General features: G+C 34.7%; 1 protein-coding gene across 10 annotated transcripts in view; it reads right to left on the minus strand.

Annotated features, from left to right (window-relative positions):
- The window catches only part of HMBOX1 (homeobox containing 1), a 202,708-nt gene that overhangs the window by 41,753 nt on the left and 139,481 nt on the right, over positions 1–21,474 (minus strand). For all 10 annotated transcript variants that reach the window (XM_025873765.2, XM_073892540.1, XM_073892543.1 and 7 more), the window contains exon 6: positions 15,355–15,508. In XM_025873765.2, coding sequence (XP_025729550.1) covers positions 15,355–15,508 — 154 coding nt within the window. The remainder of the gene's footprint in view (positions 1–15,354; positions 15,509–21,474) is intronic.

A 21,474-nucleotide genomic window follows, 5' to 3' on the forward strand; every position in this document is an offset into this window, starting at 1 on the left:
TTCTATGCTGATTCTACCAGAATGTATAACACACTTATATAAAATGTATTTGTGTACTAGACCTATGTCTCTAATTCAGATTATATATTCAGGCTGTATAACATGTCAGGTTAACAGTAGTGACACCAAATTTAGAGCTGATTTAATTTTGGTTTGTTATAGTACTGTGGTTGTGATGCTATTTTTTGCTCATGAAGAGGTACTTTTATCCTAAGAAGCTATTTTTAGATGCTTAAATTGTGGGGGAAGAGACACTCTCAAGCTAAAATTTTTCATACTGATTCTTTCCTGTTGGGGAGAATGTTTTGGGTTTATTTTTAAAAGTTGATTTTGGAGACTGACAAAAGTTAAACAAAAACAAAAAATGTTTTCCTTATAATTTCAGAGGGTTCTGGGCTTTAGTAATTATTCTGTTTTATGTTGCTCACTGAAGATGAACATGGAAAGAATTAAGAGGAAAAAAACATAGTATAGGTATACTGTTTCCATAAAAAAATAAAACATACAATAGTTTTAATTACAAACACACACAAAGGTATTCATTTTGCCTCCATTTTCCTGGACATACCCAGAAACAGATTCATCATTCAGCTACACTGATGAAAATTAACAGCAATAAGTACCCTATATACACAAATCTGGCTCCAAAACTACTACTCTTAACCACTATACACTATTGCTTCTACCTGTCACGGCTAGGTACTCTTACATTTATTCCTGTATCTGAAGTCTTCTCCAAGTTGTTGCTTCTCTTTCTGTCTTGCGTAATTGGGCTGAAAAACCTACATAAGGAGATATGAAGTGTTCTTTTATCTATCTCCCTTGAAGCCCGAATGCATAGCCAGGTCTCATTCTTTTGTGTCCTGGTCATACCCTAACACTCCAGAGCCACACCTGTTTCCACAGCTAAAAGAATACCCTGCTCAAATTGCTGAAAGGTAAAGGAAAGGAAAGAAAGGAAAGAGTACATTAGAAGCTTTGCTCCTAGGCCATAAAGCCTCCAACACTTGTGACCATAAACTTTAAAGATGTTTCAAGTCAAGTAGGTTCATCAACCCTCTAACTCCTGTCACCTGAAAGTATCTTTCTCCATTCCCAGCACGGTGCCTCATAACTACTAAGTACTTTGTTGAATGAATGAACAAAAGGATGATTAGGTTTGCTGAATAAAAAACACATTTGAGTCTGACATTACATTATTTACACATGCAGCTATTTCTGACATACGATATAGATGATATTTTCTGCCCTTGTGAATATGTAAACTACTGGTGGTAAGCCTACCTCAGTGTCAGCACAGAGCAGATGCTATATAAATAAATGACTGAATGAATAAATAGTAGTCAATTATCTAATTCTGTTTTATTCATGTAAATCCAGTCAGGTCCTCCTTAAACAATTATAACAACAATCTTTTTGATTATGGAAAATTTCAAACCTATACATGTTTGTGGACTTCTCTGAGCACTTCACTCTCCTCATTTAATACAGGAAGCACATCATCATGGGAATGAGGATGGGAGTTCACAGAGAGAACAAAGTGTGAAATAATTCTTTAGGAGACTGGGAAAGACTGAACCAGGTGGGTATAGTATAATTGTCTGGCAAAAAATGAGATCAGTCTGCAGGGTTTTAAATTTTTCTCCAGCCATATTTAGCTGCAAAAATGCAGAAACAGTATAAACAAAAGTGAAAGAAATAGATTTGACTAGGGTTCATTCATACTCGTGGCTTTAACTGTACCTAATATGATGATGCCTCTTAAGTCTCCATTTCTAAAGACACTGAGATCTCCTAACATCTTGAAATGAGTTCACAGTCAAAGCTCTAAGTAGAAAGAACTTTTAAGAAAAAGAATACTGGCTCACCACAGTTTATAAGAAAGGCGTTCTACTGTGTGTTTTACATACATGATCTCATACAACTCTTCTCATAATAGCATCTCCATTTTACAGAAAACTGAAATTCTCAAGGATTAACATTAAGATGAAGCTGGGACTAAACAGTTAAGTCTATATGACTGAAGTCCAATCACTTTTTACTATATCATAATACTTAACTCTTCTTTTTTAAATATTGCAGTTGGGGTTAAGAGATGTTGAATGATTTGTCCAAAGTCAAACTATTTTCTAATGGTATAGATACTGTCTCTCAGAGGAATGCTCTATGAACATCACCAGTGTTAAGCTCTCTTTTACACTTTTCTGCTTTGCCATCCCTATGTTCCATCTGTAACTAGGTTAGGCTGTTCTTTTCTTCATATTTTTTCTGATACCTATTACCTCCTATCCATTTTGTTTCTGTTTGCTTTGATATTACAGTTGGGGCCCTCATTATTCATGCATATATTACTCTAACAGCCTCCTAGCTGGCTTCCACTTATCCCTCTTCCAATCCATTTACATGTGGGCTAGTCATGGTCAATTCCTTTCTCTGAGGCTGTTATCTATAAACTGTAAATAATAAAACATATACAGTACAAAATTTTGAAGGTCAATTGTCATAGAGAATAATTATCAATAAGGTGAATAATTATATACAAACTGTAAATTCCTACTCAAATGTAAGTTTTTACTACCTTAAGACATATGAGGGCAAATACTACAGCTTATATTTATTTTAAATTTATTTTCCCTTGGCTCTAGGCATCTGGAATATGTGTTCAAATACATACTTGATTGGCTGATTTCTTGCCTATCTTCCATACTCCCACTAATATTACCTAATGGACCAATCTGATCAGGTACAATCTCCTTTATGAAAAAGCCTGAACACCAAATCTGTGGCATAATTAAGCACGGTACTTATTTAATTATAGCATGCACAGTATGACTAAGTCCTGTATAAACAAGTAGAGATGCTCTTAATGAAAAACCCTATGTTCTGCCACGAAGAACTTCGTGATAATCTGTAATATTCTTTTTCTGATTCTCTAATTAGTGAACTCATACCATCCATCAAAATGCAGCCAGAATGTCATCATTTTGTTAAAGTCTTACTCTCTCCTCTGTTTGTTTACATCTCATGACCCATAAACTCAAGTACCCATCTTCATAACAGCGTTTATTCCTCAGTTCTATAATTGCTTATTTGATAGTGCTCCCCGCCAAGTTTGTGAGGGACTATATTTCAGGGTAACTAAAGAGTTGATGAGGTAAAGTTCTTCTTTAGAGAGGAATTCCAGCTGATTAATGCAGAAGAAATAAAAAAAATTGGAATGTAACCGTTACAAAACAAAAAAGTGACTAGGAAAAAAATGCATCAGTGGATGATAAAAACAGTGGTTCTCAATCCTGGCTGTACTTTAAAATCACCTGGGAACTTTTCAAATATACCTTTACCTTATGTTTCAGTTGGTCAAGGGTAATGTTTCGCTGATATTTTTAAAAGCTCCCAGGTGATCCTAATATGCAGCCAAAGTTAAGAATCACCGCCCTCAAGCTATTCACTAAATAGGGAACTTTCTAATAAGTGGATCAAGATGATAGCACCGAATCCCATGATTAATCTTATAGTTACTAAAAATGGGACAACCAGATATAATGTGCACAAAGTAGCAGTTATGTGTCAAAAGAGCTGAACTAGAATCTAATGAGGACCCTAGATCTAACTACCAATCTACAGAAAATATGAGGTCATGTTAAGAGACACATATGAGGATGTAACTGTCCAAATCTAAAATGTGGGAAATTCAACATGACAAATGCCTTAGTGTCTTTAACAAATAAACAGCATGAACAAAATGTCTGTGTGTGGGTAAGGAACTGCTACAAATTAAGAGACTCAAGAGACACAGCCACCAAATGCAGTGTGTAAAAATACATTTGATAAACAGGTAAATGAATAAATGAATGAATGAGTGATTGAATTAATGCTAATTAAAGAAAAACCCAATCATTATAAATAATAAATTATTAAATCTTATACTCTGAAAAGCAGGGCTAGATGTGGGAAAGGATGCAGAAGTAAAATAATTTTGATATGGGAACTAGTGAAATATTTATCTGTTTCTCTCACTGTCATATGGAAAATTTTCTAAAATATTTCAGTGGACTTAATGTTTGGTTTTTAATTTATATATGTATTTGCCTTATGATTTTGAGTAAAGCAAAAAACAAAAACAAATCATTATGGGGCAAATATAACCATTAATTTTTCTACTGGGGATGAGATACAGTTGTTCTGTATCAGAGCTGTCTAATAACATTTTCTGCAATGATAGAAATATTCCATATAAAATTTTCTGTGATAGAAATACTGTCTAAAACTATGGTCAGTAGCCATACATGACTACTGGACACTTAAAATGTGGCTAGTGTGACTGAGAAACTGAATTTTAAATTTTACTTCATTTTAAGTAATTTAAATTTAAATAGCCACACATTGCCACAGCATCAGACAGTGCAGTTCTAGTTGACTACAGCTCTTCTCTCTACCTGCAACACTTGCTCTTTCCTTTTACCTAAGTAACTTTCACCACATCCCCTATTATAAGATGTCACAGTCCCGTGAACCTTTCCTTTCATACATATATTACCATTGCAATTTTGCCTTGATTTGTGTGATTATCTGATTAATGTCTGCCTCTCCAACTTGATTGTAAACTCCAAGACTGCAGGAACTATTTATGTTCACGAGCGCATTGTAGAGTGACACTCATTTACTTGCTAAGAAAATGCTATTATTAGATAATATTATGTAGTTGAGTTTTTGTGATAAGGAAGACTTTTCATTTTTCATAATTCCATGCAATTTGATCCAAAATTTAGATCCTTAACACACATACAATATATATACAAAAGTAGAGAAAAGTGTACCATGAACCCCCAAGTAAACATTACCAGGCTACAGAAACCATCAACTTACAGATACCACTCTTGTTTTATCCACACCCTTGCCTCTGCCTTTCCACGTTGTGTTACTTTGAAGTAAACCCAGATAACATATCATTTCATCATATTATATATTTCAGTACATATTTCTAAAAGACAAGAACTCTAATTTTTATAAATGTAGCACCACTTACATATAAGCAACCACTATCATAACTGAAACAAGAATCATCATTTATACAGTGTTCAAATTTCCTCAATTGGCTATTAAAAAAAAAACTTGAAGAATCTTAGTTATTATATTCTTAAAGTCTCTCACATCATGGACTTTGTTGACCTGAATTCCCTGTAGTATCATTTAACAGAACTTTGTTCCATATTTCTTACAAACCTGGAGCTGGACCTAGAGGCTTGATTTGATTCAATCTGATTTTGTTAGAAAAATACTGTATGTGGGTGGTGGTATTTACAACCTCCGAGAGGTACATAATGCCTGGTTGTCTGTCTTTCTCAGCAGCTATTCATAATCATTGTCATATCTATTATTTCATTAGGTGTTTACAAAGTGATGACATTCTAATTATATTATTCCTTTTTCATTTATTAGTTGGGACCCTTCATTAAAGAAAGCCTTTTTGGTTCATCAGAGATAAAGTTCATACGCAAAACACAAGTTAAATGCTCAGTTCTTTCCTTTTACCACTTTTAAATATTTAGTTGGTTCTCTAACATTCTTTAGGTGTGACCAATACTATTTTTAGTATCTTTATTACATATGGATTTTTAATAAGTTTGCTGGGCTTCAATTTATTACCACTGGCATCATTACTAATGTTTAAATTATCCCCGTCTTTGGAAAGGAGGAACCTCTTCAAGTTAGCTCCTGAGTCCTTTTGATATTACTCACCTATCTATAATGTCGTTCTTGCTTTAATAAGATCCCTCGTTTTATTGTGTATATTTCTTATCCCAAGTTTAGAATCAGACATTTCTCCAAGGAGTCCTAATGGTACCTATGACTACAACCTGGGCCCCAGGCCTGCTAATTTCTACTAGGATGATCATTGTCTACGGGTTTTTTGAGTAAGTAAAGATGGAAAGTACACTCCTCCTTTTTTTCAAGAGACACTACAACAAATCCACATTGTTATTTATAATTCATATTCAAGATTTTAGGATTTCCCACCAAAATTACGACTGGCTTCTTAGCAGAAGTTGACAAACTGATCCTAAAATTCATATGGAAATACAAAGGATCCAGAATAGCTGAAACAATCTTCAAAAAGAAGAAAGTGGAAAACTCCTATTTCCAGGTTTCAAAATTTACTATAATAAAACACTAATCGTAACAGTGTGGTGTACAGATCAATGGAATAGAACAGAACTGAAGAGTCCCCTCAGATTTAGAGTCAATTGATTTTTGACAAGGGTACCAAGATTAATCAATGGGAAAAGAATAGTTCTTTCAACAGTGCTGGGACAACTGGATATCTACATGCAAAAGAATGATGTAGGTTCCCTACCTCACATCATATGCAAAAATAAACTCGAATGGATCAAAGACCTAACTGTAAGAGTTAAAAGTATAAAATGCTTAGAAAAAAAACACAGAAAATAAATCTTGTGCTTTGATTTAGACACAGCTTTCTTAGATAAGACAATAAAGGTACAAGCAACAGAGAAAATAAATTGGACTTCATGAAAATTAAAAGCTTGCATGTTCCAAAGGTCATCATTGAGAATATGAAAAGACCACCCACAGAATGGGAGAAAATGTTTGGAAACAAGTGTATCAGATTGGATAAAAAAACAAGACCCATCGGTATACTGTGCAAGAGACTCATTTTAGACCCAAAGACACCTCCAGATTAAAAGTGAGGGGGTGGAAAACCATTTTTCATGTTAACAGACATCAAAGAAAGCTGGGGTGGCAATCCTTACATCAGACAAATTAAATTTTAAACCAAAGACTACAGAAAGAGATGAGGAAAGTCACTGTATCATACTTAAAGGGTCTATCTAACAAAAAGATCTAACAATTGTAAATATTTATGTCCCTAACATGGGAGCAGTCGATTATATAAACCAATTAATAACAAAATTAAAGAAACACATTGATAATAATACAATAATAGTAGGGGACTTTAACAACCCACTCACTGCAATGGACAGATCATCTAAGCAGAAGATCAACAAGGAAACAAGGGCTCTGAATGATACACTGGACCAGATGGACTTCACAGATACATTCAGAGCATTCCATCCTAAGGCAAGAGAATACACATTCTTCTCAAGTGAACATGGAACATTCTCCAGAATAGATCACATACTGGGTCACAAATCAGGTCTCACTGGTACCAAAGGATTGGGATCATTCCCTGCATATTTTTAGACCACAATGCTTTGAAACTTGAACTCAATCACAAGAGGAAATTTGGAAAGAACTCAAATACAGGGAGGCTAAAGAACAGCCTAATAAAGAATGAATGGGTCAACCAGGAAATTAAAAGAATTAAAAAAACTCACGGAAACAAATGAAAATGGAAACACAACTGTGCAAAACCTTTGGGATGCAGGAAGTATATAGCAATACAAGCCTTTCTCAAGAAACAGGAAAGGTCTCAAATACACAACCTAACCTTACACCTAAAGGACCTGGAGAAAAAACAGCAAATAAAGCCTAAACCCAGCAGGAGAAGAGAAATAAAGATCAGAGCAGAAATCAATGAAATAGAAACCAAAAGAATAGTAGAACAGATCAACAAAACTAGAAGCTGGTTCTTTGAAAGAATTAATAAGATTGATAAACCCCTGCCAGACTTATCAAAAAGAAAAGGACTCAAATAAATAAAATCATGAATGAAAGAGGAAAGATCACAACCAACACTGAAGAAATACAAACAATTATAAGAACACATCATTAGCAACTACATGCCAACAAATTAGGCAATCTGGAAGAAATGGATGCATTCCTAGAGACATATAAACTACCAAAACCGAAACAGGAAGAAACAGAAAACCTGAATAGACCCATAACCAGCAAGGAAATTGAAGCAATAATCAAAAATCTCCCAAAACACAAGAGTCTAAGGCTGGATGGCTTCCCAGGGGGAATTCCACCAAACATTAAAAGAAGAACTAATACCTATTCTTCGGAAGCTGTTTCAAAAAACATAAATGGAAGGAAAACTTCCAAACTCTATGAGGCCAGCATTACCCTGATCCCAAAACCAGACAAAGGCTCCACCAAAAAGGAAAATTACAGACCAATATCCCTGATGAACATGGATGCAAAAGTTCTCACCAAGATACTAGCCAATAGGATCCAACAGTACATTAAAAGGATTATTCACCATGACCAAGTGGGATTTATACCTGGGCTGAAAGGGTAGTTCAACATCTGCAAATCAATCAATGTAATACACTACATAATATTATAGAAAGGACAAGAACCATATGATCCTCTCAACAGATGCTGAAAAAGCATTTGACAAAGTACAGCATCCTTTCTTGATTAAAACTCTTCAGTTTTATCCAGTATAGGGATAGAGGGAACATACCTCAAAATCATAAAAGCCATATACAAAAAGCCCACAGCAAATATCATTCTCAATGGGGAAAAACAGAGCTTTTCCTTTAAGGTCAGAAACACAGCAGGGATGTCCACTATCACCACTGTTGTTCAACATAGCACTAGAAGTCCTAGCCTCAACAATCAGACAACATAAAGAAGCAAAGAAGTAGTCAAACTCTTACTCTTTGCAGATGACATGATACTCTATGTGGAAAACCCAAAAGACTCCACCCCCAATTGCTAGAACTCATACAGGAATTCAGCAAAGTGGGAGTATATAAAATCAATGCACAGAAATCAGCTGCATTTCTATACATTAACAATGAGACAGAAGAAAGAGAAATTAAGGAGTCGATCCCATTTACAATTGCACCCCCAACCATAAGATACCTAGGAGTAAATCCAACCAAAGAGGCAAAGGATTTGTACTCAGAAAACTATAGAACACTCATGGAAGAAGACACAAAGAAATGGAAAAACATTCCATGCTCATGGATTAGAAGGACAAATATTGTGAAAATATCTATGCTACCTAGAGCAATATGCACATTCATTGAAATCCCTATCAAAATACCATCAACATTTTTCAAAGAAATGGAACAAATAATCCTAAAATTTGTATGGAACTAGAAAGGACCCTGAATAGCCAAAGCAATCTTCAGAAAGAAAACCAAAGCTGGTGGCATCACAATTCCGGACTTCAAGCTCTATTACAAAGCTGTCATCATTAAGACAGTATGGTACTGGCACAAAAACAGACATATAGGTCAATGGAAGAGAATAGAGAGCTCAGAAATGGACCCTCAACTCTATGCTCAACTAATCTTTGACAAAGCAGGAAAGAATGTCCAATGGAAAAAAGACAGTTTTCTTCAACAAATGGTGGGAAAATTGGACAGCCACATGCAGAAGAATGAAACTGGACCATTTCCTTACACCACACACAAAAATAGACTCAAAATGGATGAAAGACCTAAATGCAAGAAAGGAATCCATCAGAATCCTTGACGAGAACACAGGAGGCAACCTCTTTGACCTCAGCCGCAGCAACTTCTTCCTAGAAACATCGCCAAAGGCAAGGGAAGCAAGGGCAAAAATGAACTATTGGGACTTCACCAAGATAAAAACCTTTTGCACAGCAAAGGAAACAGTCAACAAAACCAAAAGACAACTGACAGAATGGGAGAAGATATTTGTAAATGACATATTAGATAAAGGGCTAGTATCCAAAATCTATAAAGAACTTATCAAACTCAACACCCAAAGAACAAATGATCCAATCAAGAAATGGGCAGAAGATATGAAGAGACTTTTCTCCAAAGAAGACATCCAAATGCCAACAGACACATGAAAATATGCTCAACATCACTCGGCATCAAGGAAATACAATTCAAAACCGCAATGAGATGCCACCTCACACCAGTCAGAATGGCTAAAATGAACAAGTCAGGAAATGACAGATAGTGGTGAGGATGCAGAGAAAGGGGAACCCTCTTACACTGTTGGTTGGAATGCAAGCTGGTGCAGCCACTTTGGAAAACAGTATGGAAGTTCCTGAAAAAGTTGAAAATAGAGCTATCCTATGACCCAGCAATTGCACTACTGGGTATTTACCCCAAAGATACAAATGTAGTGATCTGAAGGGGCACCTGCACCCTAATGTTTATAGCAGCAATGTCCACAACAGCCCAGATGTCCACTGACAGATGAATGGATAAAGAAGATGTCACACACACACACACACACACACACACACACACACAGTGGAATACTACTCAGCCATAAAAAATGAAATCTTGTCATTTGCAATGATGTGGATAGAAGTAGAGGGTATTATGCTAAGCAAAATAAGTCAATCAGAGAAAGACAATTATCATATGATTTCATATGTGGAATTTAAGAAATAAAATAGAGGATCATAGGAGAAGAGAGGAAAAAATTAAAACAAGATGAAATCAGAGAGGGAGACAAAGCATAAGAGACTCTTAATCACAGGAAACAAATTGAGGGCTGCTGGAGGGGAGGTGGGTGGGGGAATGGGGTAACTGGGTGATAGACATTAAGAAGGGCACATGATATGATGAGCACTGGTATTATATAAGACTGATGAATCACTGACCTCTACCTCTGAAATTAATAATACATGTTAATTAATTGAATTTAAATCTTAAAAATTCAATAAATAAATAAATAAAATGTCAAGGGGCAAAAAAAAATATCTGGAAACCATGTATCTTATAAGGGACTTGTACCTAGAACATATAAAGAAAACTTACAATTCAATATAAAGACAAATAAACCCAACTTTAAAAATGAGCAAATGATCTGAATAGACATTTCTCCAAAGATAAAACAGAAATAGCCAATAAGTATATGAAAAGATATTCAACACCATTGGTTAGGGAAATGCAAATCAAAACCACAATGAGAATCTACTTTTGCACACACTAAGAAGATTAGAATCAGTAAGACAGCAATAAAAAGTGCTGGTGAGAAATTGGAACCATCATATAGTGCTCGATGGAATGTAAAAGGGTACATATGCTTTGGAAACTGTCTGGCAGTTTCTCAAAAGGCTGAACACAGTCACCATATGACCCAGCAATTCCACTAGTACACAAATTTCATTGATGGCAGCATTATTGATAATAGCTAAAAAGAGGAAACAACCCCAAATGTCCAACAACTGATGAGTGAATAAATAAAATATGGCATATCTTTAAAATGGACTATTATTTGGCAACAAAAAGAAATGCAATACTGAAATGACCTACAACATGGATGGACCCTGAAAACATTATACTAAGTGAAAGAAGTGAGTCACAAACAGCCACATTTGTATGATTCCATTCATATGAAATGTCCAGACTGGGCATATCCATATACAGGGAAAGCAGGTTAATGGTTACGTAGGGTTGGGGAGGATGGGGGAAAAGGAGTGACTGCTCCTGGGTACAAGAGTTTTTTGGGGGTGAAGAGAATATTCTAAAATTGATTGTGGTGATGGTTGCATAACTGTAAATACACTAAAAAGCACTGAATTGTACACTTTAATTAGGTGAATTGTATCTCAATAAGGCTGTTATTAAAAGAATACAATCCAGATACATTTCTATATGCACAAACATACACAAGATTACAGTGTTTTACTTAGTTATTTTATCTGTTTTACACTGAAAAACTTGATTCCTAATAACACTACAATTGTCTTACCTATATCTGCATCTACACAAATAAAAATAGTACCGGAATAACTATATTAATATTACCAACATTAGTAAAAGCAAGGTAAGATTTTTTTGTAGTTCTTTTTATTCCTAAACTGTATCCCATCAAGAAGCATAGTCAAAATACTGTGTTATAAAGTTATTTGATACAGTTCATGAATGTTTAGGTCACACTTTTGTTTCATTTTAGTTATTTTAGGGGTTACCTTCGCCCCCATTTCAACCTAATTTTGTTTTATAATTACATAAAATATTTACATGGTTAAATGTGAAAACATGGTATATTTAGATAAGTCAAGCTTCTATTCTTGCCCCCTCCAATCTGTTTTTTTCTCTTCTCCTATTGGTAACCATTTTATTTTATGGCATATTCCTTCATCTTAAAACAAATTATAAGCAAATACATAAATACATAAATAATAGCCTACTATATACAACTGACACTTTTTCTTAACATTATATTCTGAAGATCACTGTATATAGAAAAGTATTCATTCTGATGGATACAAAAATGCAAAAAAGCCTTACGAAATATTTAATAGTGATAGTACAGAAGGACACAGTATGATTTTCATTCTGTAGAAAGGAAAATTCATTCCTTTTGCTGCTGCATAGCACTCTATTATTTGAACTTGGGCATCCAACATATGGATTTACTGTAATTTATTTACCCAGTCCACTACCAATAGACACATAGGTTGTATTCAGTATTTTGATATTATTGCAAACAAGGTTGCTATATTTATACTTTTGTCAGTTTATCTCTGGGATAATTTACTAGAAGTGAGAATGCTGAGTCAAAGGGCAAATCCATGGGTAATTGTCTCCAATACTGTCAAATTCCTGTCCGTGGAAGTTGTTACATTTTGCATTCCCACAAGCAATGTATGAGAGTGCCCATTTCCCTACAGCTTAATCAATAAAAAAACGTTATGGAACTTTTGGATTTTTGCCAATGTGATAGGAGAAGAATAGTGTCTCAGTGTAATTTTAATATGTATTTCTCTTACTATGAGTTAAATTGAACATCCTTTTATATGTTTAAGAGGCACTTGCATTTGTTTTTCTGCTGATATCTTTAGTTTTCTATAGAGTTGGTGGTCTTCTCTCTCTTTTAAAAGTTTATATATCAGGGATAATAATATGCAGCAAATATTTTTTCCAATTTTTTTTTTTACTTTGTTCACAGTCTTTTCTCCCCAAAGTTTTTCTTTTAACGTACGTAACCAAATTTATCAATCCTTTCCCATATTTTGGATTTTGAGTCCTAGTTAGGAAAAATTTCATCATTTCCAGGGTACCCATATTTTCTTCTATTATTTTATATGAATTCGTTTTTTTGATTCATTTGAAATTTGTCTTGGTGTAGGGTATGAAGAATGAATAATTTTTGGCTTATACTAATATACTTGAGTAAGCCTAGTACTTGCTGGCTTTACAGTCTGTGCATATATATTTATTCACCTATTCAGTGTAGTGAAAAAATGAAAAACATCATGCATTGCTCTGAGGCCAGGGAATTTTATATTCCATGTTAGAAAATAAAAAGTTCCACTTTCACAGAATGAAATCATACCATGATCTACTGCTATTAAATACCCTGAGAGGCTTTTGCATTTTTGCAACTACTGGAATAAACCACATACTTTCTTACTGGTTGTGCCAAGTAAGATAAAATTAAACCAAAGGTAACCAATTCCTGGATTAATGACATTTATTAATTAAAATTAAGGTTAAAAGGTGAAAATTAAGATTAAATGGGAGTTTTACACAGGGTAAGTGCTCATATATATACATATTTTTTAAGTGGGCTTAAAAAATGTGGGGCTGGGCTTGAATTCACAACCCTGAGATAAAGACTGGAGCCAAGACCAAGAGTCAGATGCTTAACCGACTGAGCCACCTAGACACCCCTCAGTATCTTTGTAACTGAAATTTGATCAGTGTGATTCTATGGGTAGTTTTTGTTGGCTTTGAAAAAAAATAACTGCAAAGCTTGCGAGGTTCAATTTTGAATATGTATTAGGAATATCACCTACCATTATTAATATTATCAATTTTAATATTAATCTTTCCTCATACTGACATTATGATAAATGTATATTGGTATCTTCATGAAAAAATTAAATGGCTGAATCAGTAGCAAAATTAGAACTTACACCAACTAGAAACTAATACCAAAGCTTATTTTTGTTACCCAGAGGAAAATGTATAATGCTACAAATAATTTAAGTTTGATATTATTTAAATTCATGTCTATTATGTGGTAGGTTCTGAGGAAATTTTTTGAAAGAATCAAAGTTTCTAGATGAGAAAAATAAAGCAGACTGTAAATGTCAGGGCTCTGGGATGAAAAAATCTCACTCTTCCACTTTAACTGCTCAAGCGTATAAGGATTCGTTATTTAATGAATGGCCTCTACTGGAATTTACAATAAAGTGAATAAGGAAAGCAACATATGATAACATCAATGAATAATCTACAGTCTCATTATGCCTACTTTAAGCAAACTTTTAAATTTCAACCCAAAAACAAAAACCAAGGCCTCAACTTTGGCATTTTTCAATCTCCCTCTATTTCAGATAGTGATGTCTAATGAGCTGGGAGATAATCAGGAAAGAGGCAGAAAGAGAGATGGCAAAAGTTCTGGATGACGTATGGTTCACTACTGGCTACTGAAAGACTTCATTTTATAGATGAAGAAGTTACTGCTCAGTTTGTGACCTGGACGAAGTTGCACAGCTGGTTAAATGGCAAAGCCAAACCCAGGTTTCAGGTCTTTGACTCTGAGTCAAATGCTCTTTCCAGTTTGCCATTCGACTGGTCAGATTAGATAATTGGGAAAAAAAGTGAAGCTGCTTCAATGTAAATATGTATTCTATGTCAGTTTAGAAGTTAAACCCAGTTTTAAACATTCAATTCCATTCTTTTTCATTATTTAAATTATTGAGAAAGCTCGATATGAAAATTCAATTGTTTTTACCTTTGCCTAATATATTCTTTTTCTCTATATTTAATCTTAGGAAGTAATACTTTTCTAATGGAAAACATTACCTTATTGAATATAAAACTCTCCATTGAAACAAAATTCCATACACATTACTTACAGGTAGGAGACTAAAAGGATAATTCTACTACAGGATCCACCCTAACTATACTGAACATTTAATAATCATATTTAATTGATTTACACCATTTCAGATATGAAAACTGAAGCTAAGGTCTAATTCCAGTCTAAAACATACTGAGTACTTACTATGGACCAGATACTGGTGCTGCAGTCTGAAGATAAATTACCAAATCAAAGTAAAAACATGTATTTCTAACCTTTGGGACTAAGCTCATTTAAGCCATACTCCTGAGTGAAAGAAGTAAAATCTCAGCAGCCTCCTATATAAGTATTCAATATTTTTTATGAAAATAAGACTTTGAAGAGTGTTTACAAAATACAAAATAAAGATTTAAATTAAAAAAATTCTTTCTAGTTCCTGAAATTATTGAAATTATTAAGTTATATTCAAAGATGCTAACTCCAATTTTATGACTTCTCCAATGGTAAGATCATCTTATTTCAATATAGCATTTATAATACTCCAAAATACATTCAGAGATAGAACCTAGATCCCAAATTACTTGTCTGAAATGAAAGCTGTCCAAATCTATCTGAGGTTTCTCTCTTTCCTAAGGTTGGGAGATTGCTTATGGGAAAGGACACGTGTACCTTTCCATGACAGCCAGGCACTCCTTTCTCCAGGTAAATCGACTCCCTCGCCGTAGTCGGAAGGTGCCAGATGTGGCAGAGACTGGGGGAGGTGTTTGTCTCCACTCTGGGTCCTCTATTGGAATGGGGGCTGGTCTCATACTTAGTGTAGCCCCTGAAATAAACAAGACATTTTTAGCAAATATCTTGCAATTTATTAAAATCAATGACAAATATAATCATGAACTCAACAACAATTTTTGTCCTTCCATTGGAACTTGCAAGCCAAATACACTTGATATTTACATTTTTTAAAAAATCTCCTAGGCCTCTCATAGTGCCTGCCCCATGCCAATGCTAACTGTTGCTGTGAAACCATTGCCTAGCCTCTGTGCCACAGGGTACAGGCACTGAAGCAGTTTGTACTGTGGGGGAAAAACAATTTGACCCAAACAAAAATCCAAAGGGACAAAAACTCTTCCTTAAAAAGTTTATCATTAATTACTTTAAAATGTCATTTTGGGGGGGGGTCACTTGTCTTTTATCTTTGTTTATGTCATTTTTTGAAACAAAGCCCAAAATCTGTCTCTTTAGGGGAAAAGGGAAGTATGGTCTTTGGACCAATGACAACTTAATCAGTCTCTTCTGAAAACTCTTTCTTGAAATTTCTGACAGTTTAATCTTTTGAACAATATACACTATATGATCAGAACCTTTCATTACCACTCAAAGGACTCTTGTTATTGAGAAAATGGAGCCCTTAAATGTATGCAGGTAGGAGATAAATTTAAAATAACCCTAATTGTTGTAAATTCTTAAAGAAAAAAGTCAAATATAGCATCAAAAACAGTAAGGTAGTATTCGACATGATTTTAGTCTACTAGTTAACTAAAATCAGATCTCCATAGGTCTACTATGTGTTAAAGCTATACTGTTTTCTGTTACCAGTTGAATGTAATAAAACCAATGGGGGAAAATGTAATTGGGATGTTTTATTAATTTAGACTAGCCTTTTCTCAATGAACTGCTGATGATGCATGTATTCATTAGTTCACCATTTATCAGTATTTATCAAGGGGGGCGTCCCTTTCTTTTGGCTTGCTCTAGGTTAGAAGTCAGAAAAAACAAAACAAAACAAACCCAAAAAACAAAAACAAAAAAACCCAACATTGTCTCTGACCTCTGTAGAGTTACTTCAAAGAAGTTAAATATAACTTGGTATGTGTTCATAAAGTTCAATCCCTGGATCTCCCATTGTTCCTTCATTCTTTATACTGTTAAATTCATCTTCCCAAAGCATAATTATGATCATAGCATGCCACTGACCAAAAGCCTTCAAAAAGTTCCCACTGCCTATGGAATAAAATACAAACTCTTAATATAGCCCTAGAAAGACTGGTTAGATATTGTTAGAATTATGTGGAATAATGCACATATTAATAAATACATATTTATTTCTTCATAATAATCATACTTTATTTATTGTACCTTGTAATTAATAACTTGGATAGTATTTCTACTTTGCTACATGCAGATCTCTTTGTAGATCCCCCTTGATAGCTACATATTTATAATATGTATTACAGAGGCCCAATATTTTAACCAATCCGTATTTTCCTCTCCAAACCTGTTGTCTTGTAGCCCTTCCCATCTGAGTAAATGACATCCCTATTCTTCAAATTGCTTGGCTCAAAGTTCTCAGATTCATCTTTGACCTCTCTATTTCTCCCAAATACCATATATCTAGTCCATAGGCAACACTGTCAATTTTATCTTCAAAGAATCAGATCAATTTGTATTACTTTAATTAGCTTTAGAATAAGCCAGCATCATCTCTCTGAAGCATAACTTCCTGGGAAAGGTTCCAAATATGGCCCTTCATAATAAGTCACACTTCCTGGTAATCATACCCTTGAATTCTAAGCTGGTCCTGTGACATGTTTTGACAACAGAGAATGGAAACAGTGCGAGGTTAGATCATAAGACCCTTTGCAGCTTCTAACTAGATCTTCTGCATGCTGGTTCTGGGGGAAGTGAGTTGCCATATTAAGAAGTATGACTAACCTGAGACTACGATACTGTAAGGAAGCCCAAGCTAGCCACATGGGGTGAAAGATGCCCAGCCAGCCCCCAGGTGCCACAGTTGAGGGAAAAAAAGCCATTCTGGGTATTCCATTTGCAGCAGACACCATGTAGAGAACTGTATAGCCCAGCAGACAGGGAGAAATAAGGCCCTAGGCATACAGTACCAATACGGCCATGCGGTAGTCAGCCCCCAAGGTGGTTCCAAAGGATCCCTGCCTCCTAGTATTCACCTGTTGTGTAGTCTCTTCCCATACTATATACCAGGATTAGTCTGTGTGACCAATAACATATGGAAGAAGTCATATGTCATTTCTGACATTATAGAATACACCATGGTGTCTGTCTTAGCAGTTCTATCTCTTAGATCACTTGCTCAGGGGAAAAATAGCTGCCCAATTGTAAGGACACTCGGAGCCCAAGTGAGAGAACGTGAAATCCCTGGCAAAGGGCAGGAAGGAAACTGGGGCCAGCCAACACTCAATGGTAGTGGTCAGTGGCAGATTGTCTAACTGGCTGACAGCTCGACTACAACCCCATAAGAACTCTGAGCAGAACCATTTAAGCTAAGCCACTCCTGGATTCCTAACCCACTGAAATTGTAAGATAATAAATGTTTGTTGTTTTTAGCTGCTCAGTTGTAGGGTAATCTGTTACACAATAACATAAAACAAATATAAGACATTATAACCATCTCCAGATATTTCCCCATATTCCCCAACATACTGAGTATTAGGAGTATTACTAATTATTCACATTTATAAATTTGGCAGGCAAAAAAATTTCCTTTAATAAAGAGATTTCACTGTTAGTAAGAATGAGCATCTTTTCTCATTTACTGAACTAAAAAATATATCTTCTTGTGAATTTATATCTTTTGTCTTTTCTTTTGAGTTACTCTTCTTACTGGTGTGTTGAAATAATACCAATTGCTAGTCACACAGATTGCAACTTTTTTCCCAGTTTGTCATTCGTCTTTTATCTTTATTTATGGTGTGCTTTCTGATTTAAATCTTATGTAGGCACAATTGTCAACCTCTTCTTTTGTGGTCAATATGTTTTGTATCATTCAGAATATTTTTATAGTTTTCTTATTGTTTAAACCCCTAACAGATATATGGTTTCCTGTTGTGTGTGATGTAAAGTAAATATTTAACTTCTTCCTCAAATGGACAAGGATGTCATCACACAATGCTTTAGAGATTCATGGCTTAAATGTATGACAGACTATGTCTGGCTGCCATATAAATAAAGTTTTACTGGAACATAGCCATACTCATTCATTTACATGTTAAATCTATATCAAAGTTTTACATTTATATTACATTTGCATCAAAGTTAAAGTTTAGGCATAAGGAAAAAATATAGGGTTGGAGGGTTTCAAAGTCTTTGTTTTGGTACTTTTCTGCATGTGTGCAGTGACTTCAGCATAACAAGGGCTCTGGAATCTACCTAAGTTACATTATGTAAATTTTGTTCAACAGTCATGATAAGAGGTCCAAAGCAGAGTCAAGCAGCTATCATGGCTGAACAAGACAGAGGTAAAAACAGACTGGGCAAGGCAGTAGGTCCTCTCATCCAAAGCCTGGCTTCTGGTAAAAGGATAGTTTTAGGGTTTCAGTGGATGAAGGATAGGGAATAGGTCAGTAAATTATAATTAGTAAGCTACATTATAACTATGGCATGTTTTCTTAGTTGAGTGATAAATGGGTATAAATAAAACAAAGAATACAAAGAGTCTTAATCATGAGATTGAAGAAAATAAATTAACTGATAATAATGGTTCTTTCTTGGTATTGGGGTTTATTGGTCATGTAACTATGCTTCTTTATAATATTCTATATTATCCAATTTTTCTATACAAAAGAAATTTAGGTGAAATAAATTACTTTAAAAGAAATCAAGACAACTTATGCACAGACGGGTGGAAACTCAATATCAAACGCGTAAACATACTGAATTTGAAACATAATATTATCACATTACTTTTGAGGGTTTTTTTTCTTGCTCCTTTTTCTTTTTCAATGTAGCAGTATTTAAAAATAGCACAAGCAGCATTTTGGAAACACTCCAATAAACACAGATTTGTTCTAGAAAGCTTAGTTAATCTTGCTCTAGTCAAAGTGGATGGAGAGCAATGAATAACCCAAGAATGGGTTCAAAATTATAGACTCTGACAGAAAAATACAAAGATACTAGAATGCAGGAACAATGTAATTTTAAAACCCTCTGAAGTGAAATGCGAGATTTCTGGATTGGCTAAAGAACCCACTTTTTTCTTCCTTACAGGAAATGTGCTACCTATTTTCTTTACAGAAAAATTTTTTTTCTGTCTTGTATCTGGGCTCTCATTAAGAACAAAATTTTGCACATTTATCTAGCAACTCTAAACCCAGGAGAAAAAAAAGTCTTTTTCTAATTTGCTGATAGAGTTTTAAATTTTGATAAATGTTCTCTTTGTACAGATAATTTTCTTAACAGGTTTACTTCTGAGTGAGCCTTTGCCAGTCAACTAATAGAGTGTCTATAAGCATGTCATTACTATCCCATTCATAGAAACTAGCTTTTCCAAAAGTAATTTCTCATCATCCCCTATGTCACACACATGATTTCCCTGAGGCTCTGACACTCTGCAATAGTGAAGGGAGGAGGCACTACTTCTGATCTCCAAATTTACTTCATGTGCTTGCTATATGAGCCTCCTGGCAAACTTTATTTAATTTAGAAATAGGCAGAATCAGTGCCATGAGCCAAGAGGAACTCAGCAAACCCTGTCTGCCATAGTAATGTTTAAATTAGACAAGGGAAAAGACTGCTGAGCTTAATTTGATTAAATAAAGGGGTTTCTGATGTCAACCATGCTGAATTTAGTACCCACTTCTTTTAAAAAATAGGCATTTTCTTATAAACGTTTTCATAAGAAACAAGATAAAATGTGTTTGATCAGTTTCCATCAGTCTATTTTATTCATACTCCTTGGCAGGCTTTGGGGTATGCTGGGAAATTCTAATGATGGGTCTGTTTATCAGAGAACAACAATATATCTCTATCTATTGGATTATCAGTAAAAATAACCTAAATATCACTCTATTATTTTTCTTGCTGAGTCCACTTAAAGAGAGACTTAAAAAAAAAAAAAAATCCTGTATCCAATGGATCCAGAGTGAAGAGGTTTTAAAAGAGAACTTCAATCACGGTATACAGAGAGAAATGCACTGAGCCCAAGAATAGAGGCAGAGAATGTACAAGTGTTTTTTATTTATTTTCTAAATGCTTACATTTAGAGAAAAGAAAAAAAGTACTTCTTCATTTTGTGATTTTTCTTAATTTTGCATTTTTCCCCCAGAAGATAGCAATGGGACAGTACCATTTGCATTTATTCTGATGAGCAAGTAAAGTTTGTGAAATAAAAGGACTTCCTATCAATAAGCAGGTCTGGACTATGTGAACCTAGGTTCTTCAGTTTTCTATATCTAGAAAGCTGTTAACAAGGCAGATTAATTTCTTTTTTGCCTATCTCTTTCCTTCTCTCCCTTCCTTCTTTCCCTTCTTCCTCCCTCTCTCCTTTTCATGAAACTGTATGTACCTTTTGAATATATAATGCAAGTACAAAATTTATAAAGACACAAAAGGTTATATAGTTAACAGTCTCCCTGCCACCCTATATTCCCAGTCTCTCAGAGCCTTTACAGAGCCTTCTTATCTCCAAATACAGCCTGCTAGAGATGCTCTGTGCTTACATAAGCATATATGTGTGTGTATGTATTCCTTCTATATAAATGACAGTATACTGTATCTATTTTGTACCTTACTTTATTCACTTATGAATTTGATATTCCTACATATAAATTCAATTCATATAAAGCCCTCCTTTAAAAAAATAGCTATATAGCCTCCTTACTATTCCATTGTACAGATGTATCATTTATTTAACCAGTTTGTGACTGAGGGACATTTAGGTAGATTCCAATCACTTCTGCACTGACCTGCAAAGAAGATTCTCATGTACTATAAGCACCTAATGACCAGACAGTGGGTAAGCTATTTTTAGGTGCTAAC

The sequence above is a fragment of the Callorhinus ursinus genome, unplaced genomic scaffold (genome assembly GCF_003265705.2).
Source record: "Callorhinus ursinus isolate GAN/ISIS: 27379988/994484 unplaced genomic scaffold, GSC_fseal_2.0 scaffold4, whole genome shotgun sequence".
NCBI lineage: Eukaryota > Metazoa > Chordata > Mammalia > Carnivora > Otariidae > Callorhinus > Callorhinus ursinus.